The sequence below is a fragment of the Pezoporus wallicus genome, unplaced genomic scaffold (genome assembly GCF_028554395.1).
Source record: "Pezoporus wallicus isolate ANWC-B61680 ecotype Strahan unplaced genomic scaffold, APGP_CSIRO_Pwel_v1 contig_7237, whole genome shotgun sequence".
Taxonomy (NCBI): Eukaryota; Metazoa; Chordata; class Aves; order Psittaciformes; family Psittacidae; genus Pezoporus; species Pezoporus wallicus.
The window spans coordinates 1,950,582-1,973,908 of record NW_026635802.1 but is presented as its reverse complement, the minus strand read 5'-3'; the positions used below and the strand labels follow the sequence as shown (position 1 = coordinate 1,973,908).

The 23,327-nt window shown below is 42.2% G+C and overlaps 1 protein-coding gene across 2 annotated transcripts in view; it reads left to right on the top strand.

Annotated features, from left to right (window-relative positions):
- Nucleotides 1-15,390, top strand: part of RHEB (Ras homolog, mTORC1 binding) — a 41,600-nt gene extending 26,210 nt beyond the window's left edge. For both annotated transcript variants that reach the window (XM_057398319.1, XM_057398318.1), the window contains exons 3-8: nucleotides 1,479-1,546; nucleotides 4,693-4,775; nucleotides 8,323-8,379; nucleotides 8,480-8,527; nucleotides 9,055-9,136; nucleotides 14,856-15,390. In XM_057398319.1, the coding sequence (XP_057254302.1) occupies nucleotides 1,479-1,546; nucleotides 4,693-4,775; nucleotides 8,323-8,379; nucleotides 8,480-8,527; nucleotides 9,055-9,136; nucleotides 14,856-14,948 (431 nt within the window). In that variant the 3' untranslated portion in view covers nucleotides 14,949-15,390. The remainder of the gene's footprint in view (nucleotides 1-1,478; nucleotides 1,547-4,692; nucleotides 4,776-8,322; nucleotides 8,380-8,479; nucleotides 8,528-9,054; nucleotides 9,137-14,855) is intronic.
- Nucleotides 15,391-23,327: the final 7,937 nt, after the last annotated feature.

Genomic DNA, 23,327 nt, shown 5'->3' with positions numbered 1-23,327 from the left:
TTCAAATTTTGTGCAGCAGTGACAGCTGTGTCCAGATGGAGACTTGAGAGCAGCTCACCTGCACGTGTGCTAAAGCAGCTTTCTGGGGGAATAGACAGGGTAAGGTAAGAGCCCTCACTTCGAGGCTCATTCCAAATTGCTCTTGTCAGTTTGTAGTGGAAATGATAGGTATGTTTTACACTGTTTGTTTAGACTTTCGGTGTTAGTTTGGCTTTGCTGTTTGAATTGCTCCTTTTTTTTTTAAAAGGGTGCTTTGATTTACTCTGTGGGTTGAAACCTCCAGTTTCAGCTATTTCAGCCTACTTAAGATAATGCTCACATTGTGGAGACTTGACAGGGCAATGAGCATTAGTGGGGAGGAGGAAAGTTGTTGCATTTCAGCTTCTAGGAGACTCTGTACAAAGCCCAGAAGGTGTAGGTGGGAGACTGCACAGCAGGATTGAGAATGTTCAGCTTTGCAGCTTTGAGAAGCTGTTGGGCAACTTGGAATATGATGAGCAGGTCACCACAGTGTTAGCAATGTCCCTGTTCATTGCGGCAGTGAAAGATGAAGCTTCTTAGGACTGTTAGTATGTGGGGAAAACCACCTCAGCCAGAGGATAACACAAACTTTACCCAGTATTTAAGTACTGTCCAGTAATTGTGCCTTAAGTGCAACACTAAGGCCAGAGTGAAGTTGTGAAGCCAGGTTTGCATGCTTCGATTGGTACATGTAGTGCCCAGTAGTACATTATTCTTACAAGAGCTGTGACACTGTTTGCTTTTGCAGTTGCATAATACAAACACTGAGTAAGATTCCTCAGCTCACAGTGTGTTGGCGTTTCATGAATCCAAGGAAGAGAAGCAATTCTCATCACTTTAGGGACTGAATGTACTTCCTGACTGAGGACTATATAGGCTGGTAGCTACAGCAAATGTGAAAGCAACATGGTGATCTTCTAGCTGCTTATCTAGGTTTAATATAAGTAGGCTCTGTATGTTTTAGCTTCAGAAGATTTTTATATATTCTTTTTTAATCCAGATCATTTACCTCATGGTATTTACATTTAGGCAGTTGATCTTGTTGAACTGCTTGGAAACCAGGGAACATATGCTATAATAAGTTCAAGCTTAACTTTGGTGCTAATTGTATTTAAGCGTCTTGTGTTACCACAAATTATGGTTGCCTGGAAGTCTCTTAGAAATGCATGTAAAACCCTTTTATACTGTTTCCTTTTAAGTAAAGGAGAAAATGCTGCATCCAATGTGAGAATCTTCTGGTATTTGAAATTTTGAAGTATGTTTCTGAGCTTCATTATCTGCAATCCACTAGTTTTGTAGTACAGCTGCCTGATTTAAGCCTTTTGTTGCTACTTTAAAACCTACAACTAAAGTTATTTTTTCATAGTGCCTTGGCTGACAGTGGCACAGATGAGTGACTTCTCATCCCTTCCTTGTGTGTAATTCTGACATGCTTATGTATTTCTTGTTTGTTCTAGCTTTTACAAAACTGATCACAGTAAATGGCCAAGAATATCATCTTCAGCTGGTTGACACTGCTGGCCAAGTAAGTTATCTTTCTTTCCTTGAATCCTTCTTCGGAGTTAAGAGGTATTTATGTTCCTGTAGAGCTAAATTGACCATGCATTCAAAAGCGAAGGTTAACATAAATGATACTGCCTTGTCATATAGTCACTAAAGATCAATATTTCTGTAGTGCTTTAAAGACTTATAGAATCAATGAATAGTTAGGGTTGGAAAGGACCTTAAGATCATCTAGTTCCAGTTCCAACCCCCTGCCATGGTGTTTGTGGGTTGTTTTTTTCCCTTGTCTATTGAACTAATGTCTAAAAAGGTGAAGAAGGAATAGCCTTAAGTCTGATATACCAAAAGTTCATAAGTAGCTTGCTTGATATTTGTGGGCTAAATTAGCAGTCTTGCTTTAGATGGAAAATGTCACTTCAGTAAACTGGAGAAGGTCTTCATGACTTTTCCAGCTACACCAGGGTGGCTTGTATCCATGAAACAGTCATGGGGAGTAGACAGAAATGCACATAGGTAGTACTTAGCGGGCTACCAGTAAGCTACTGCAGTTTGTTTACATTTTTACGTGATGGTTCATGTGTGCGTCTGAGCCTTCACATAGTGACAGGGAGCGCAGAAGGAGACAGCAAACTCATGTCCTGGAGATTTGTGAAATACAGGTGTTCATTATATAATGTTGTTTGTCTGATCTTGCACTGCACATTCAATGTGCAGGAATGCTCCATCTTGTGAAAGATCGTATTAGGAAAAAAACAACAGGGGCTGTTAACCCCTCTGTTAACTCCCTGTATTTTTATCCTGAAGTTTTTATTGCTCACCTTCTGTGAGTTCTGGTACTATGCCTTTGGTTTTTTCCAAAGTATGAGTAATGTTAAACAATTTCAGTGTTGTAAAATGTGTTGCCAGTACTTAAGACTTTAAAGCTGCAGTACACTTACTCATAGCTGGGAGACTATTCAGAAGGGTTGTAACCTTCTAGGTATGTTTCATTGCTTTCTTTGTAGGGAGCTACATAACTTAAGAATAACCATGCTGTATTTATATGGTTTCAACTTGTGGTGCTAATCAGCAACACTGCATCCACTGATAATCTTGTCAGATGTGTCTGAAGTGATTAGAAACACAATGCTGGCAACATGTTCCAGGGCAAGATTGTTTGATGGGGAATATTCTGCAGAGGAGAGTGAGGTTGAGAGATGGAGAGGCTGAAAAGCCTGAGCAACAGAGCAGGCTCCATAGGTTTCGCTTTGTGCCAATGTAAGTGTGCTTGTCTTACATCTCTAGTTGTAGTGCACTGATAGAAGTAAGATTCCCGTTTAAGGAAGAAATGGTCTCTGGGAAGGCAGTGCAACTTCATCAGCAGTGTAGCTCCATTGCTGAGGTTTATTTCAGGGTTGATTTTAGTGTTATACAGTATTGTAAAACCAAAATAACTTCTTTCCCCTGTGGTTATTTTCAGATTTGATCCTTCCTAGGAAGAACTTGAACTTTTGAGTTCTGGCTCACAGGGTTAGAGGGGAGATATGATGCTGGGTTATGGAAGGTGTGGCTTGGACAGATTTCTCCCTCAAGTCTGTCTTGCTTAATGATCCATAGGGAGTCCTCGTGTATACAGCATAGCAAGGATTATATTGTAGGTTTGTTATATACTTGCAAACTTGCCTATGACTTGCAAAGTTACAGCTGCATTGTTTTATCTCATGGCAAAGTCCTTTTTTGATGCACAATTTCCAGGAAGCTTTTCTTCCTTCTCCTAACAAGCTAAAAAATTAATGAATTGGAAACAGCTGAGGCTGTGGCACTTTCTTTCTTGGTACTCCTCCTCTGTCCTGTGTCTCTTTATCTTTCATGGTTCATGTAGTTCAGTTAAACAGGAGTCTTGGTACAGGATCACAGAAGAAGAGAGCAAAAGGAAACATTACCTAATACCAAATTCCAGATGAGGCAATCCTGAGAAATTCTGGGTAAAGTCAAACAACTGCAGGGTTGCACTTTCATCTGTTTTACATGCAGACTAACTCATATCCTTCTGTATTGACTTTGCAATTACACAGCCAACTGAAGTGGCAGTTTGGCATTTCAGTGAAGGGGGGTGGGGGGGAGAGCTGCCCTCAGTGTGTACCAGTAAAGGCAAATAAGGGCGTCTTTTGTCAAGTGTTATTCTTTCAAACTTTTCTGTCTGAATCTACGAAATTGATTTATAGAGGGTTTCTCCTCATTTACCAGTTAGGGAAGTGTGATTCCTTTTGGCTGTCAAGATGTAAGCTGTGTGATTGTGTTGCTCCATCTGTTCAGTCATGACAATATACAGAAAGGTTTTGTGATCTTAAACTAAAATTAACATCATAAGCATAGGTTGAAAAATCTGAGAACTTGCGTATTAAGAAGTATGGCTCTTGTCAAAATGGAAATGTTTCCTGGGAATATCTATTAGAACAATTTAGATTTTCAGTGTGGGATTCATAGTATTTCTGTTGTATTACCTGCAATATGTCAGTCTGTTTCATTTACCTATTTAGTCAGTTCCTTTCCTACTGGGGTAATAAATTCAGTGATTAAGTTTGTGGTGTTTGGTTTGGTTTTTTTAATTAAACACTTGACATGTAAACTTCTAGCTGTCATAAAGCAACTAATAACTGTGTTTCTTGCATCTTGTAGTTGATAAGCATTAGTTAGTAAGCCACAGTTATTCGCTTCCTAACAGATCCCTTAGGTAATTTAGATGTGATCAGTGTTGCTTGAAATTCTGAACTGCTAGATCCTGTTGTCAGCTGTTGAAATTGGGAATCTGAAACATATCACCAGCAGATAAGAGGCATAATTGCTAATTAGTGGTAGGACAGAGTGGATGTTTTGCATTAATTCAAACTGATAATTAAGCAGGATAAAAGGATTGGGAATAGCTTTAGCTAATCCACAGTCTTAGAGGGAATAAACCAAAAAAGCTGTAGATTAGTGTATACAGTCCAAGTCAGCTTTCTCTTAATTTGGTAAAGATTCCACATTTGACATTATGATGAAAAAACTTAATTCTGAAGGTATACCTAGACAAAATGGCCCTGCGTGTCATGTCTTTCAAATATGATCTACTTATCTGATAGTCATCTACTAGCATCAAGTTCTGAACTGTGGCAGTAAGTAATTTTAAATGTAATACTCCTTCTACAGGATGAATACTCCATATTTCCTCAGACGTACTCCATAGACATCAATGGCTACATTCTTGTTTATTCAGTCACGTCAATAAAAAGGTAATAAAGTCTGCTGTGTTCTTCTGTTTCAGATGTTAATCAGGTATCTTCTGGGTTCGAATCCTGCCTTTGCTGTATTTTCTTTGCATGTGTTTAATGCATTTAATCTTTCTTTCCCCTAGAAATACAATGGAAAATAAAATTAATGGGTTTTCAGAAATTTACCCTCAAATCAAGATGTCACAGGCGCTTTGCAGGTTAATATGCAAGGGTACAATGTGAAAAATGAGACAGTGCTGAGCTATTGCTTTGCAGTGCAAGTAAAAGTGCAAAGGAAGATTTCAGGAATAAGTAGGACTCATAGCTGTAGCGTCAGCTACAAAGGCAGACTTAAATATGAACCTAAAGGGCACTCTACATTTATGTGAAGTACCCAATTAGTTGCTAAATCAGTCCCTCAGCCTTGTAGCTCATTACAGTACTGAGATTTCTTTGACTTCCTGTCTCGGATTGTTCTGGTTAATCATCAGAAATTTTCATACAAATAGCAATGTGTGACTTTTGGCCTGTAGACTCATTCCTGACATGCTGCAGCAGATACTCTTATTTGAAAATTTTCCCACAGTATCTATTTTGTCCTTGCTGTTAGCTGTCCATTCTGACATGAGGACAAAGTCCGTTTTAGCTGGAGCTGTTTTCCTGCAAGACGCATCTCAGCTTTCATAAGGCATTTTCATCTTATGTTACTTTGTCCCTTCCTCTGGTCCTCTTGCTTTGTTTAAGTACTGGTAATTCTTGAATAGATCTCAATTTTCTGATCTTGTACAGCATCTTTCTTATAGCCAAAGAAATCCTATTTTCTTAATTTTTTCTTCGAGTAAAATGATTGAGACCTTTAAATCTCATCAATAGAAGAGAAGTCGATGATTCCCTTCTACAGGCAAGGAAGCTGATCAGCTTTTTACGAGTGCCGATAGGAGTTAGTATTCTCAGCCTTCAGGACTGGAGGATTGTCTAATTAAGTGAATAGAAAACTGCTTATTATAAGTGGTACTGTGAGGACAAAAATCTTCCGTATTAAGACAAGTGTTTAGGTAACAAGAAGGATCTTATACAGTGCTGTGGTAGCTTAGGTGACTTGCCCAGGCAATGAAATTACAGTTGCCCTCTGTCTTGTCTTCTTTAAAAGTGTGTATATTGATCTGACTGTTGATGCAGGAGTGTTGAGAGCTTTGACAGCAAACTTAATAGAACTGCCCTTTGAAAATTCTCATCTTCCCTGCTAACCTTCACTGGGAAGTTTAAATGGGACTTGAGTAAAAGCTAGCGCCCTACATTTTTCATGTTCCCAAGCTCTCGGCAGCAGGGCTACTGGAAGGCTTTTGCTCTAGTTCAGCTTAATTAAATTGCATTTTTTTTTATCTTGCTAGATTCCACGATTTTGTGTAACACATTTTTTGACGGCTGTTTTGTTGTATTTCATACATTGAGCTGTTTGCTGTAACCTTATTTGCTTGACAGAACTGGAAAGGACCTCTTATGGTCTCCAAATCTGTTGCTGTTTCATGACTTGATGTGATGATGCTCTTTTTGGATTGGTAAATACCTGTCTTAAAGTGTGTCCCTGCTTCTTCTAGCCTTAGTAATTTGGAAAGCTTTCTAGAACACTGAATTGATCTGGTCAAGCCAGTTACATTCTTGGCAGTTCTTAGCAGCTTGTTTCTGTATCAGAATTGTGTTTAAGTTTAAATAGCGCTTCTCTTCTGGTTTCCACTGTGATCTGTTAACAAAGATCAGTTGTTTTTTCATTAGCATTTTTACTGAAAACGGAGCTCGTGACCTATCCTAGGGTAAGCAGATAGATATATGGAACTGGGAAACGAAGACCTCAGGTTGAACAAGAACACTTTGCAGCGTTGTATGCTGGCACCTCAGGTGAAGACTCGCTAGGGTCTTGTGCCATGGCATGGTGTTTTTCTGGCTATGCTGTAAACAACACACCTAATAGTGGGAAGGAAATGACAGTCGTACTGTTAGTGACACAGTTATGCTGTGGCTAATACACGCGATCTTTCCTGTTGCTTCAGACTGAGAAAAAGTTCTGTGGTTTGTAGCAGGTTTTTTTTTCTTTAGCATTTTATTATTATGAAGAATAATAGGGTCACTTAGTTCTGTGTGTAGCAATACCTCTCAACTTCATCACAACCAAGCTCTGTTTAACTTATTTTTGAAATAATTAAGAATGAAAGTCTCAGACAAGTTCTCAAGACCAGAGTTTCACTGATACTTCTTCAGCATAAATACTTTGTAACCCTGAAGTCCTTTTGTTGATTCCACATTTTCATGTAATCTGTAGTATCGCACTAGAATTACGTTAGTAAGCTTTGCCAGACTAAGTCACACTTTTGCTTGCAAAGAACTTGTTTTCTTGCTAGGGTATACTCAGATCATTAGGTGAACATGGAGAAGTGCTGTGTTCTACTCAGCCTCAGAAAGTATTGCTGAAGTCCAGACAAATTGACCTACATGACAGAAAATCCACAAATGTGGTAGCCTTTATTGTTCCAGAAACGGGAACTTTTAATGATTCAAATAGCTTGAATAGTGGGTTTAGGCACCAATTCTTTGAGAGCTCTGAGTTGAAAGTGTGTTTGAGTGCTGCTTTATTTTTAAGTGTTTCATTTCTAATTGAAATGCAGTGCAAGTCAAGACACTGCATGTAGCTAACAACCTTGGAAGCTGAAAACGTTTTGGCCACTTTTTTGTTGTCTAGTGGTGTGTCTCGTCTTTGAGCCTGTGCCTGTCTCTTAAAACAAATCTGAATTGTGCACTTGATATACCAGTATTTTTTCCATAATGTAACTAGAGGAGCACAACATCCGTTCTTCAGCCCCGTTTATAGCTTGTTCTCTAAAGTACTAAATGTCAAATGCAGTGGATTTTGTAAGTGAGGTTTTTGGCTTCTTGGTATTTCACAGTACTGCTTCTTCCTGTCATCCAAACTTCACGTGCATGGTAGGTGAACAGACAAGTATTTGAATAACCACTGTTGTGATACCATCTTGCGGATCAGTTGACTCACTTTCCATAGAAAAGTAGAATTTAGGCTTCCTTTAGCTTTCACATAAATAGAACTAAAGAATTCTGTATGAACTAAATGTTCTTAAAAAAAAATAATGTATTCTTTCAAGATGGATCATGTTAAAATACTTGTTCTTTGAAACTGCTTTGATTTAACATTCTCATCCAGAATTGTTGGACTCTAGCAGTTAAATTTCTTACTGTAGATAAAAACCAGATCAGAGGTGGGGAGGGTCTTCTAGTGATTCTGTGTTAGATACATTGATTCTGGGTAATGTTATTTATTTCTGCATATACCATAAGTGGGAGGCTATAATGGTAGGCATAGACTAGTATTTACTGTTTCTGGGACCATTTTGTCTCTTGTGCCCAAATCAGTAAAGCTTTCGGCATGTTTGTAGTTCTGTCTCTATACATAGAATAAGTTTTAAACACAGCAGCCTACATATGCATTTAATTGCTTGTGTATTGGGTATTAAGGGTAAACATTGGAGTGCATGTGTGACTTCATCCCTTTATTTTGCAGTTTTGAAGTGATAAAAGTTATCCATGGCAAGTTATTGGATATGGTGGGAAAAGTCCAGTAAGTAGTGACACTTTCATCTCATTTCATTGCAGGCATGTTACTTGTGCTTTTTTCAGTATACTGTAACTGTTCTGAAGTTCTGAACTTTCTTTCACAGAATACCTATTATGCTGGTTGGAAATAAAAAAGACCTGCATATGGAACGGTATGTGAACTCCAGTATGTGTGAAATTCAAGACAGCAGCCGGCATTCCTGTGGCTGCAATGCGCTAGTTTGTTCTTGGCTTTCCGTAACTAAAATCAAATTGTAGGTTAAAATAAGCTACTAGCAAAGGAATTGTGTCCAGAATGTGAACTTGGAGCCATGAACTTGTGTTGTAATGTTGACTTTTGCTGTAAGGTTCCAGGGATGGTCATTTAACACTTCAGGCTTTTTTCAAAAGAAGTAACAGAAGTGTATTTTTCACAACTGTAGAATACCAGATGATATTACCAAGTATGAAAACAAAGCGGTACTTCGAAAGAACTGCTCTTCTGGGTTGCATAGCAGTTTTACCTGGCCCACTAGTGTATTTGACAGCAGCCAAACGCAAATGCTCTGGATCAGACTTCACAAAACATTCCTATTACATGCATTTATGTGCTTCAGTACTCTGAGGTTTTTCCTGACATATCAAATTCCAATTCTTTTGCAAGTTACAAAGAAACATACTTTTTCTTTCTTTTGGTCAGGGTGATCAGCTATGAAGAAGGGAAAGCTTTAGCAGAATCTTGGAATGCAGCTTTCTTGGAATCTTCTGCTAAAGAAAATCAGGTAACTGATTCAAGATTGACATTATTCTAATACCAATGTAATGGAATGACTCATAGTTTCACTTAATAAAGGAAGTTAATATTTGCATGTACTTTACAGCTATTTTGTGTAGATAGTTGGAAACGATTCATTCTGCATTCAGGCTTATGTATTGAGTTTTACCATGCAACTGTAAATGGAAGGAGGAAGTGAAGAACTGAAAGTTAGGCTTCACTGAACACTTTGTGACAAACTAAAACTCAGATCCACGTGGTGGGTAGAACAGGGTCTGTGATCTCCTGCAGTTACCTTAACTAGGAGGCCATTGTGGTTGCAAAGGAGTATGTTCCTTTAGGGGGACAAACCTTGCATTTCGAGGTGCTAGGCAAGGCTGGGTCTCTAATGCGAGGCATAATCATTTTGTGGGTCTGGGAGGCAAACAGAAAAATGTTAGAACACTGCAGAAGTTTTCAGACACTACTGTGATACATCTGAAGCAAAGTTCCCCAGTCTGATGCAGTATAACCCACACACATTTACACTTGCTGGTTTCCTATCACAGAATGAAAGTATTTAATTACATGTTAGATAACATCTTATTCTTGGTGCTGTACCTGACTTCCTTTAAAATGCTCCTAAATATGTTCTTGTATTAGAATTTGGCTTTTCTTGGTTTTTTGAAAATACAGACGCATGATAAGGTCAAAAGGATGCTGTCAGGCTAGTTTTAAACTGAGTCCTTATGTAGAAGAAACACTAGAAGAATGTAGAAGAAATGCATGGTTGCATATCACATCCTTCTGTGGCCTCCTCAATAACATCAGCACCATCACAAGGATAATCCTATAGCTAGGACTGGACCTGTGTAAGCAGCCTTCTTTCCCTATTCCCTGTCCCCAGAAGCAAAACAAATAGACTTTGCCTAATGTCTCTGTCAACAGTTCTACGAGTTACTTGAGTAAAGTTGGATTTTCTGTGGAAGAAGAACTTGGAAATTTTTGTTTATGTTCTTAATCTCCAGATATGGGGTGCTTTGAGTTAGTTTATCAGTGCTTCTGGTTTTGGCTATGGCATGAGTTAACCTTGTCCAAATTGGGCATGATGAAAGCATGAAATTTCTTACTGTTTTCTCTGTACTGCTGGAGAGGTTGAAATGCATGCCCAAGGAAACTACATTGACAGTGTGAAGAATAAACCAGCTAAAAGCATCTGATTTTTCTCCCTCCCTCCCTTCCCCCCTTTTCAGATTACAATACTTCTGGATTAGGCAAAGCTGTTACCTATGCTCTTTATCTTTTGGCACATGCTTGCAGTATGTAACAGCATGGCAATTCATATCTAGCAGAGGTAACAAGGTGTGTTGTCATTCTCCTGGTGCTGAATGTTCACCTTACGTAAGTCAATATTACTGGGAAAAGAAACCCATTAGCACTTTTTGCTTGAAGGTTCATCCAAATCATCACCTGTACTGTCTTGGTACAGCAAATCTAACTTGCCTGTCAAGATTAAGCCTAAACTCTTTCCAAAGTCACTTTAGACTGTTTGCTTTACAAAAACCTAATTTGATGCTTAAAGGGATGAGCTGGACTGGATTGGGAATTTAGAGCTGAAGAACTTCAGCAGAGAGCTCAAACTTCCTTGACTGGGGGAAGTCTGTTAATCCTTTCTCTCTGAAACCTAACCATCTGTATTTGGTAGATGTTGAGCAATAGTATGACAATTTCTAGTATGCTAGGTCTGAAATTGGTTTGGTACGTGATCTTCTTTGCAGCAGCGAGAAGAGTAGGTCTCCTTGCTACAGAGTTAGACCAAACTCGATCAGCTATGTGGTCTGTCCTTTGTAACAGCTCTGCTTGCAAGGCACTGTTGAAGCCAGAGAAGATACTCCCTATAACAGGTTCTTGATAGCAAAGCCTCCTTTTCTCCCCTTTCCTCCTCTTCTCCCTTCCTGCTTTGGTGGGGGAAAGTCCTTTTTGGAGCATCTGTGAGAGTCCTAGAAGCATAGCCCCACTATGTTGAGTAATTAAAATAGTTCTATAGACCTGTTCTGCCAGGAGTTATCAAAAGATACCACGTTCCAGAAACGGTATGACTTTGAATAGATGGAAAGTGGGAGACGCAAAGATCAAAGCTGCAGAGATGATAAATGGTAGTGGCTGGCAAGAGTTTTCAAGGTCAAATATATTTGAGGCTATGCTATGTTCCTCCAGATCAGGGTGACCTGGTAGGACTTGTGGAAGAGCCTGTGTATCAGCAGTACATCAGTCATCTAGGGGAAATCTAGGGCTTTGAGAAGGCAATTCTGAGACTTAATGCAAAAGGCCTCTTTTAGATTACTGCAGGGCTGTTTATTGTCATACCTTCTCACACTGCTTATTACCAGGTATTATAAACATATCTGATAAGTTGAACTGCTTTGGCTAACTTCAAGAGCTTTGAGACTTTCTTGTGAAATTCCCTATTTTGTTTCACCTAAGCCATAGTATAGTGCTTCATTTTAATCCCAGTACAATAAAGTGGTAACTGAAGTACAACCAGAATCCAGATTGGTCTTAAACACAGTTAAAGCTGGGAGCCAGTTTTTACTGGAAGAATTTAGGGAGTAACAAGCAGCCGAATTGTGTTCATCCAATTACATAAAATTCATGAGATAAACTTGTTTTAGAAGGAGTAAGGAAGTAGCAAACCAGAGCACTCTTAAAAAGCAATTGCTTGGCCATTGCTTCCTTTTCAAGAGCAAATTCATCTTCAAGCTCAGAAGATGCAGTGCTCAGTAAATGCTTCAGAGGACTTTGGGATCTTAGCCCCTCTCCAGGAGTCTGACATGTTTACCTGAGAGAGTGTGCTTGGACTGGCAAAGGATGGAGCAAAAAAAAATCTCTCTTCCTTTACCTAACTATTGTTCAAGTTTCATTGCCCAGTTCTGTGCCAAGATAAACTAGCGGTATGAGCACTTGAGAGTTTCCTTTTTGAAACAGTACTAAAACAGCTGCATAGTTGAGAAACACAGCATACCAAAGGATGACCCCAGCGTCTGTGAGCTGGGTTTGGGTGTTTGCACCTTCCTGCGCTGGCTCCTGGCAATGTGTTCCCAACTCTTTCCCTGACAAAGAGAGTTGCATCTCCTGAGCTGTGTGTCCTGCTCGCACCAAGGGGCACATCTGCAGAAGCAATTGAATCTCTGGTGTCTCTTGCATGGTGCTAAGCTCTCTAGGCAGCATGTGTATCTGAGGCTGACATCTATTTTGTTTCCTCAGGGGAGAAAGGTAGAAGAAAGACAGATGGCTTTCTGCAGGCTAGGTGTGACCCATATTCTGTAACTGGACCATATGGAGACAGATGCATGTGAAGTCTGGCTGCGTTCTTTATTCCTTGTCACAAAACATAGCTTCCTGCGTTGTTTAAAGGCTCATTCTAAAATTCATCAGCATATTTGGGCTGAATAACAAATTCCAAAGTGTTAACTATAGGACAGTGATTCAACCTTCTCATTGAATACATATTTTCTGTGAAATGAATTAACAAGCTCTGTGAACTCCTACATCTTGGCGTTTCAAACAGCACGTCTTTGACAAAGAATGTACAGCTTCTTGGCTGACAGAATAAATTGTGGAGGCTTTTTTTAATGGGCCTTTTGAAACAAGGTTATAAAAAATTTGTGCATTAAAATGAAACCATTGAAAATGTCAACTCTAAGTAAGGAAACATTGGTGCAGTTATTTGTAAATCAGTATATCGCCAAGTTTTGATTAAGGGAAACTCTTCATCAGCAGAACCAGTTTGGTAGCAACTGCAGTCCTGATTATGGTTTTCCTAGAGTCTGATTTGCCCAGGAAATGCGTTGTATCGCTGCTAGACTAATGAGCCACTTCTGTCAGATGCTGTTGGGATTGCAGGGAAACTCTATTATATAGAGGTATACTCTTATTTCCAGCTGATGAAGTATGTTAAATAGTTCCAGAGATAGTACTGTGTGTGAATGGTATAAATATGGGAAACGTCAAAATTCAGTCTAATCTTTTTAAGGTTGTTGTGGGCTACTTCAGGCACTGGGATTCATTTGGAAGTGGTCCAAGTAAGAGTTACAGCTTGCAGAGGCGGAATAACATCTGCCAGGTCAGAACACGTAGTCGTAAATCGCAGGGTGCTCTTCATCCTGCTGATTAAAACCAACAAAACCCCCTTTTTTATCTTCTTTCATAATGTGGCTGCTTTTATATAATAAACATGCTTTCCTTAAGGAGCATATGCTTGGAATTCATGAAACGGATGAGTAGAGGTTGCATAAATGTGAAATGGCATGCCTGAGATGATCAGGAGACCATTTCCCAGGTTGAAGGTTCACATGATGAAGTACTGATCATACAGTGAATGTTCCACTCGAAAATATCATAGAAAAGAAAAGCACTTTAGAATTGTCCTTGTCCGTGGTATAGGTTTCTTCTTCTTAAATTGATTCTCAGTGATCTCAGATGCTGAATGTTGTATTTTCTGCATATTCTGATGGAAGCTAGTGTACCCTTTTGAAACCCCTAAAACCTGAGTGAATCCTGAGAACGCCAGATTAACAGTGTAAGGTATTTACTGCATGATGTCCCAGACACCTTTCTCTCCCCATCTTTCAGTACCCTTAAACAAAACCCCACCAAAAACCTAACTGCACTTAGGTGAATTCTTCCCTAAAATCTGAATCACTCAAGTGGTCTACCATCCTTTCTTAGTGTTTCTGCTTCAGTTAAACTTGCTTTTATGGGAAATTGTGTCTTTCCATTCCAAGATTTTTAACTTGTGCTCATGAGTGTGTGTGTCTGGGGAAGTATCATCCTTGTGAGTGCATGCACTTTGTTTCATCACAGGCAGGTTCAGTAGGGGAGAGCCTTTTTCACCAAACTGCTGTGTGCTCAGTGTGGATGTGGGAGGTTTGGCATGGACCAAGTGGAGCTGGTAACAGAACAAGTGACTTGTAGTCTGAGTACTTGCTGCCTTCCTTCTGAAGGAGTCAAGGGATCCAGTGGTTCACGTATGACTTGTGATTTTGCAGAAGGACTCTGTAATCCTCTGTGTTCCATGCAGTAAGCTAGGATGTTTGGCCATGTTGGCAGTGACTATCCTGTAGTTCAGGGTGTTTTAAGACAAATTCCTCCTTTCTCTCGGAACGACTTTGAGAATATTGCTTAGTACTAGACAGTGGCTAATTTGGCTTGTGTTTTGCCCTTATGTTTTTGCACCTTGTCTAATACCAGCCTTCCCTATGGGTAGGCTGAAATAATCAAGAATATCAAAGTCATGCTCATACTGGGCTGTGCATAGTCAGTATTTAGAGCTGAAAAATCTAATTCCTTGAAATCTGAATGATTACACAGAGAAATAATTTATCCTCTGGAGCAGCACGGCATCAAAATCTTCAATGCTGTCAGTCACTCATTGCAAGCTTACTATTTAAAATGAAGCTGACTTGCAGTTCTTAGCTCTGTTGTGAGTATGGCTCAGTTATACCTGCCTTCCTGCAGTGACAGAGCAAATAGTTGAGGATTGCTGTGGAATAGGGGGTTTCTCCTAAAAGATTGTGTTCAGAACTGAAATTACCTTATTTTCCATTTTAAATCTTGGAAATAAGCGTTGGGTGTGCATTTATCTGCTGGTGAAGCCTGTAAAATAGCTGACATTTGGGGGGTTAATTGTGTTTTCAGTAGGTGGGCAGTTTCTCCTTCCCTGCTAACGCTGTGCTCTCTCTTTGCAGACTGCCGTGGATGTTTTTAAGAGGATAATTTTGGAGGCAGAAAAAATCGATGGGGCAGCTTCACAAGGGAAGTCTTCATGCTCAGTAATGTAATTCCACTGCAAAGCCTGAAAACACTGGGAATACATTCTACCTGAAGAAGCAAAACTGCCCATTATCTTTAAGGATAAAACTATGCTTCTTTTTTTTTTCTTTTTTTTTTTCTTTTATAATTTTTTTTTTTTTCTTCTGTTAACCTGAACGATAAAAAGTTGGTTTGGAGCCTTTCCCTTCAGATTATGTTAAACTCTGACTCCTGTGCAAATGGCTTCACTTCCATTTTCAAATTTTAAGCAATCATATTTTCAATTTATATATTGTATTTCTTAATATTATGACCAAGAATTTTACTGGCATTAATTTTTCAGTGTAGTTTGTTGGTTAGAATAATCATCAAAATGATGCATATTGTTACACTACTATTACCTAGGCTTGGATATCAGTGTTTCTTTGTGTTAAATGTATACTTGTAAATAAAATAGCTGCAAACCTTAAATGTATGGTTTATAATTTTTTGTTGATTTCTCCATATCATTTTTCCTGTGTGTGTAAAAAAAAAAATGTTCACCTGCTGACCTTAAGAGGAGGTGTGAGATCCTTGGAGTTAATGGATTGTTTGACTATTGCTTGGGAAGCTGGTTGCAAGCGATCCCAACCGTTTTGGCTTCTACAGCTCTGGGCTGGCCAAGTGGCTCAGTTGTGCTTTGTTCACGGCAAGGAGACGCAAGTGGCACCTTTGGTTTGGAAGGGAAGGCTTGGATTTTTGGACAACCTGCACTCTGTTTTTCCTCTGTAACTGTTAAGAGTCTTGGAGTAAAGGGTGTGCGGATCTGTCCCCAAGGGGCCGGCATACACCTGTGCTACAAACTGTTCACGTGGACTTGTAACTAGGATTTATCCAGGTCACAAGTGTAGACTTGCTAAGAAGACAAAAATGTCATTTAAAATAAATTGCACGTCCTGAACAAATTGCTGTGCGTTGTTTATCATGCACTGCTCTTCTTCTGAATCTGGGTAGCGTTGCCATGAGATTAACTGGCTTCCTCAAAAAAAAAGTTGCCCTTTTTTTTCCCCCCATTTCTGATGTTTCCCAAAGTTTCTGAAAATGCATTCTGTTAACCTAGATTTTCGTACACTATGCCATATACAGGTTCTGTGGCTGGATGATTGTCATACATGATGAAACACTGAAGTTAGCAGAGTTGGAGTGCTCTTATGGGGAAACCAGTACATGCTTTGATTTCAGAACCCGGGCTATGCAGTAGATTTCCTTCCAAGAACCTGCGGTGCTGGAACAAGAGTATTTTGGCTGATAATGAAATTGCTGAGGATTCAGAAATGACCTGATGAGCATGGGAACAATGTGCATCCCAGAATGGGTGAGGTTGGAAGGGACCATCGGAGGTCATCTGCTTGGTGGTATCCTTCATTGTCTGCTCACGAGGCGCACATGATTTGTTGTATGACCAGAGTCTGTGGCATTGCATGATGGACATGATGTCATGTGGTCTGTAGCACATGGTAGTATTTCTGGAGTATCAGAAGCCTCAATGAACCCATTTACTCTTTTTTTTTTTTTCTCATTAAATAGTGGCCACATGTTCTGGTGATCAATCTCAACCCTGGAACAGCTCCTGTGCACATTGGTGCCTGAGGTGTGCCAGCTGCTAAAGCTGGATGAGGAAATGTGCAACTTGATAGTCCTGGGATAATGAAAGCTCTACCTTCCAGGGGTGAGGCTTTTCGGGAGGCCTTAAAGGCAAGTGCAAGTTCGCTGGATGATTTGCAATGTGAACTTCCAAAACTTCATGTACTTGGCACTAAGAAGCAATTTCAGCTGAAGTTTAAATTCAGCTGTGTAACAGCTGAAGTTTAAATTCATCAACATAGGTTGTTTCCTTTCTCCTGTTGCTGGCTCATCCTGTAAGAAGCGTAATTATTCCACTTCTCCCAAGCCTCTCTCTGCCTGTAAGATCTAAAGACAAGCCATGTGCAGTAGTCTTGCGTTTTTAATGGAATGTGTAGTCAAGCATGAACTGCTCGTCCTTTGCTGTACAGAGATTCTAGTTTGCTTCTTGGGATGGCACCTTCCAGCAGTTGGAGTCTAATAGCAGCTGGGGCAGCCTCGTGCTTCCTAATACTGACTTAAGAGCTGGCACTGGTTAGGTTCTTTGCTGTGATAGTCCTGAAATATGGTAGTGGACAGACTTGGAAGCCCTAGGTTATGTATAGAAGCAAGAAATCGGTACCTAGCAAGTTGCTGTTTGCCTGGAATTGATGAATTTAGACCCTGCCCTGATCTTACGGAGGCTTCTGGAGGATTGTGATTAAACTGTGTGGATTAAAAGGTAAGTCGCAAGGGAAATAACTTATTTGGCCCTGGCTAGAAAAATGGAATGTGCAAAATCCTTTCCCATTGAGGAAATGAGCAGATCTTTTCACTGCAAGGGTCACCAAGCACTGCCCACCAGCCTCCCACCTTGGAGGGGAGCTCAAAAGCTGCCTGGACATGGTCCTCAGGTCTAGGTGACCTGCTTGAGCAGCAGGGGTGTTGGACAAGGTGACCCCCAGATGTCCCTTCCAACGTCAACCACCCTGTGATGCTGTGAAAATGTAACTGCCGTAAGTCAAGTTAAATTCCTGTTGACTTCTGTGGATTTAAAATGTGCTGGTCTGGAGACAACTCCTGCCCTCTTGTGCTTCTGGCCAGCTCCTTGCTTTGCTGTGTGAATACTGAGGAACCTCCCAGTATCCTGAGCCTGAGAGACTGAGCTGCCCACCTCCCAGCCTGCCATGCATGGAAGCAGAGAAGACAAGGTTAGTGCTGGGGCAGGTGCAGCCTGGCAAGTGGAGGATGGACTGTGGGCAGAAAATGGGTGTGTGATCCTTTTTTTTTCTTGTTAATCTTGTTTCTGTGTGTAGCAGAGTTTATCCATGCCTGATTGACTCCACAACGGGAAGGCATGGAGGCTGTCCACTTCGGGTCTGTGGAGTCTTCTGCCTCATGCTTCTTCCCAGCTTCTGTAAAGGGTTGGTGAGTGCACACTGCAGAAGAAAGAAGCTGTAAAAGTGTTTTTACTGCTCCCTTGTGTCTGCAGTAGCTGTACTGTGGCATCTGGACCAGGCAGCCTTCCGTTGTTCTTCAGCCAAGGACACTGGGGAAGTCCTTGCAGCACTGGAGGCAATGGTGAAGACTTCAGGCTTTCCGTTTTCTACTTTCTTTGAACAGAGAAGTTTCTGTACGCAAGCTTGCACCCGGGAGGTGATCCAGGACACGTTTGGCAGTTACTCTTGTTCCTGGCACAGGTAAGTGTGTCTGTCCCAGCTTGACGCAGTTTCTTTGCAGTGCAGGATGGGCACCGACCTGAACCGCGAAGCGTTGCCTGTGTCATGGTGCGTGTTCCTGTGCGTTCACCTTCTTTACGAGCTGTGCACTCTCACATCTTTGCCGCTGAAGAACGCGGGCTGCTGCTCCGTGCAGATGTCGCAGGCTGAGCGCAGTGCAGGCAGTCACGGCCCACCGCGGCTCACTGGGCTCACCCTGCTAATTAGCACTGCTGTGCTGTGGCCTCTGGAGACGGAGAAATCAACAGGTTCTAATTAGTTCTTATGTAATCAGGACTGCTCATCTTCAGAGCCTTTCGCTAGCACTGACTCATCTGCACGGCCTCATCTGGCAAGGTCAAAATCACTCCCCTTTGACGGCCGGGGAACGGGAGAGGGAACCTTTGCACAGAGTCCGCAGTACAAGAGTGATACGCACCGGTGGGAGTGAGTCCAGAGGAGGCCACAAAAGTGGTCAGAGGGCCGGAGCACCTCTGCTGTGGGGGCAGGCTGAGAGAGCTGAGGTTGTCCAGACTGCAGAAGAGAAAGCTCCGGGGAGAGCTTTCAGTGCTTAAAGTGACTTTATAAGAAACATTGAGAGAGCTTTTTACCAACGTTTGTAGAGTCAGGACAAGGGGCAATGGTTTTAAACTAAAAGGTTTAGATTGGGCATAAGTTTTTACAACGAGAGTGATGAGGCCCTGGCACAGTTTGCCCTGAGAAGCTGTAGCTGCCCCATCCCTGGCAGCGTTCAGCTCCAGGTTGGATGGGGTTTGAGCAGCCTGGTCTAGTGGAAGGTGTACTGCCCATGGCAGGACGCTTGGGCTAGGTGGCCTTTAGAGGAGCTTTTCAACCCAAACTGTTCTATGACTGTGCCTCTAATTCTTCACAGGCCCAGCAGAAACATGGCTAATCTAGGTCTGGGTGAGTGGTGTCCTCAGCATCCAGCTTAGGTGTCCTATTTCCCTGTTGGAACCTTTCCTTTTTGAAGTGAGATGAAATCTGAATGGGTTTCACCTAAAACCCCAGCTTTCTGGTGTTTTCCAGACTGAAATCCAAGTCCCAGGTCAGTCAGATGCTTTCTGAGATGTGCAATGAGCTGCACTGATACTGAGTCCTAGACAGAATATTACTGAAAAGAAGCTTTCAAAGTTTTTTTTCAACATCTATCTCTCTAATGCTGCTAATAAGTATTTAGGCTTAACCTGACCAGTATGTCCCAGGTCCGAGGTGAGAAGTTAGTTTTCCTAATGGGAATCTGGCCAGATCTGAACTGTCAATCTGTGATAGGGATTGCTAAGGAATAAGAAGGTTTCACAGAATGGTTTGGGTTGGAAAGGACCTTACGATCACCCAGTTCCAACCTACCTCGCCCTACACCACGTTGCCCAGTTTCAGAGCCTGTCCTCCTCGTGGGGCAATGTGAGGTGTTGTGTGGCACATGATGTATGGTGGGTCAGGGTTTGTAGAGAGAGATAATGCAGACTCTGTCTTAGTGCATCCATGATGAGGGCAATGTGTTGAACCCAAAACTACCACCTGGCAGCCATTTCCCATTTCCAGGAACAGGTGATATGCTCTGCCAGTGAGGGCATGGGTTGGAAGATCCCTTCTCTGCTTGGCTGTTTTTGCAGCGATGTTCTGCAGTTGGTATAACCAGCCTCCTCAGTGGCTCTGGGGGGCAGCATGTGGCATACCCATGTGCTGGGAATGGGTTAATCACCAGCAGGAGTTAGTGGCAACTGGTGTGAGGTGGGCTAGGTCTTAATTGAGCAACATGGATTTAATATAGAAACTCTCCCTTGAGTCCTAAGGATGGTTTCTCACTCTTGAGGGCTGTTGCTGCTCCAAAGTGGCCCACAGGATGTTCTAATCCTTTTCAGCAGTGAGCCAAAAAGTTTGAACAGGGGAAGGACCTGTGGCTGTTCCAAATCGAATGAGCTCGAGCTATCTCGTACTGAGGTGTTGAAGATAGTGTTTTGAAAGCCATGAGATACGGATGTTTCCCGTGACAGGTCTTCCACTGCGTTGCCTCTAAGCTAAGCTCCTCCTACAAGTTCCTCCAGAAGCTGAAGTGTGGCCTTTTCAGAGGATGCAGTGCAGTTAGTGTTTGTGTGGGGTTGCGCTGGCTGTAGTAGGTACCTTGAGCAGAATGCTCATCCTGATCAGCCTCTGCCAAGAAACATTCCTGTTGGCATTAGTGAGCTCACTCCCAAAGATTCACCTCCGGGAGTCACACCCTGCTTTCTTAAAATCTGTGTGTCAGAGGAGGAGTGAGTTTGGCATCTTCCTACCATAACTTGGGTCTTTCAGCACCATCCCTCTGCCAGCACCACCTAACGCTGCAGGTGTGTTGCAAGGTGTGTTGCTGGGCCAGGCATATGCAATGGCCAGTGTCTGCTGAGCTGCACAGGAAAATCACCCCTATAAATCCTGTGTAACACCATGGACAGAGGTGGTGACACCTCACAGCTGAGTTTTGAAAACCAACCAGCTTGGGCTTACTTATGCTGACATAACCTTGCTCACAGGTCATTAGCATGTGATGGAAATCACTTCGTAAGAGAGCAAGAGCTGTGCCTGGATCCTGTGTGCAGATGGGATAAAGGAAGGAGAGTGGAGTGTTGGCCAGGAGCCACCACATTTATCCAGGCAGGATGGTTTTGTCCTTGATGGCTGTGTTCTGGTTTCTAGCCTGGGTCTGTCTCTCTGACTGGTGTTGGCACTGACAGTGTCCAGTGGCAGCAAGTCCTTCCTGCCCTGGTTTTGTTGTGGTTGTAACCACAAGGTTACAGTGGATCTTAAATCAGCATTGGCCATCTCGTGTGATGAGGTTGAGGTGTTTGGTTTTATTACCCACCCCACCCCCCCTCCCCCCCGCTTCTGGCCTGGACTCAGAGCAAATCATTTCTACCCATGGCAGCAAAGACAGGCAGGGGTTATCGCAGCCTGGAGCTGCCTCTGTTGTTGTCAAGCCTCATTTCTCCCTCTCTCTAAACCCAGATGTGCAAAAAACCCTCAGACTTTTGGTTTATGTCTGTTAAAGCCAAACACTCAAACTTTTAAGTTCAGGGTTTCCAATGCTTCATCCTTTAAACAGCCACAGCTGAGGAAGGCTGCCCTGTGATCCTGTTCGTGTGGGGCACCGTGGTCAGATGTGATCCTGCAGCTGGGCACAAGCAGGAGGCAAGATCTGTCCCAGCCTCACGTACCTGAAAGGGTGATGGTGGCCACAGGCTTCTCAAGCTTCTCTTTTCCCTCTTCCGTTGGCAGTCTTTCCATCCTTTGCAAGGAATTAAGGGGGTTTGTCCAGGGATTGTGGTTTGCCAGCCTTCAGTATTCTTCATTCCCCATAGTTTTTTCTTTTTGTAGGCGATGGGTCCTTTGTCGTTTCATATCTTTAATGCCGTTTCTCAAAGAAATGAGAATAAAGTTGTTGCCCCTCTTTCCATCTCTCCTAAAATAGCTTTTGAACCTGTTGAACAACTTCTAACAAATATAAGAGCCGGGCACAAGTCTCAAATACGTCAAGTTCCTGCACATTTAATTGTGGAAATCCCATCACAAAACAGAGCTGGCGGAAACCGGGCTTTTAGTTCCATAAAAACCTCCTCCTGAGGTAGTATTTGATTTACTGGGTACTTTGGGGCCAGTTTGTCATGGGTGCTGTGGATCTTCCTCTCCAGGCACTGAACAGCTCATGGCAATGCAAAGAGCATGCGGTCTGTGACCACTCCAATGAGTAGGGTCCCAACACCAGAGACAGTACCACCTCATCACTTTGGTGCTCCCAGACATGACTTGGAACGCATCTCCTCCTTCCCTCCCAGGGCACTAGGTGCAAAACCACAGGGAAGAGCTGGTTTTGGGGGCACCACTATTGCCCCCTTGCCCTGGCTGCTGCTTTTCCAAGTGGGACTTCCAATGCACTTTCACTTTTCTCACACATCTGGTGCCTAATCCAGCAATTAGGAACTACCACCAGCGTTTCAATGAGGGTTTAGGCAGGGTTGGCTTTTAATTAGAGGAAGCTTCATTATTTCCTGCCTCCCTTCAGAACACGTAACCAGCATTTCAGTGATGCTGGGGCAGTTTTACTGCATCAGCTGAAGGGTTCATTTCTTTTACAAACTCAGTGTGCCACCTCCCTCCTTCCTCCTCCAGCACACCCCAGTCCATGCGACATCTTCCAGCTCAGCCTACGTGTGCTCGCACACGCGCTTATTAACTTCTACATCTTAATTGAGAGGGCGGCATATGTTTAAGCCTTAATAATGGCATCCTTTCTTCCCAAATGGCCTTTAATCTTGAAACGAAGCGGTGAGCCGAGGCAGCAGAGAGGGGTTGCCGAGCGAGGCTGCTGGCAAGTGTGCGGATGGGAGTGACCTGCCAAGGACTGAGGTTTTAGGGCTGGATTCGGAGCGTGTGCCTGATGGTACAGGGAGGGCAGTGCCAGTGACGGGGGCACTGTGGCTAACAAAGAGGAGGATTTGATGAGTAGGAGCTTGGTGTGAAACGCCTTCCAGAGCTATTAAATAGCATAAAGGACAAATCTTTTAACATGGTGGTCTGGTATGTCTTTGTGTGCTGGTGGCCACCTGCATGTGTTTACCTTTATCTCTTCCTAGCCTTGCTTGTTAATATAAACTGAATGGGCTTACAGGTTGAGGCTTTCCCTTGCTATTTGTCCTGAGAATAAGACACTTAGAGTCTCTGGATGTTCTTATAACACAAAAAGGGGAAAATGAGGCACCTTTTCCTTGCACTGGCATTTGAGATGCCAGACCGAAGTTGTAAATACAGCTATATGGTCAATGGCATGGCTTACAAGTCCCTCTAAGCCTGACTTATATCAGTGCCTCCGTAATTCGGTGCTGAAAGAACAAAACGTTCATTAAAACAACACTTGTGAATAACATTGGTTGACTTGTGAGCCCAACTTTTGTGCTTTGGAGGGGATTAGGTCCTTGTCTTTTGGAGACGCCATTTAAAGAGGCTCAAAGGTTGGTTGAGAAACTATTCCTTTGTACAAGAAACCATTTCTCTGATAGATGGAGTGCAATGAGTTGTTGGTGAGTAGTCTTCCAAGGACGCTCACTTTTGGCTGCC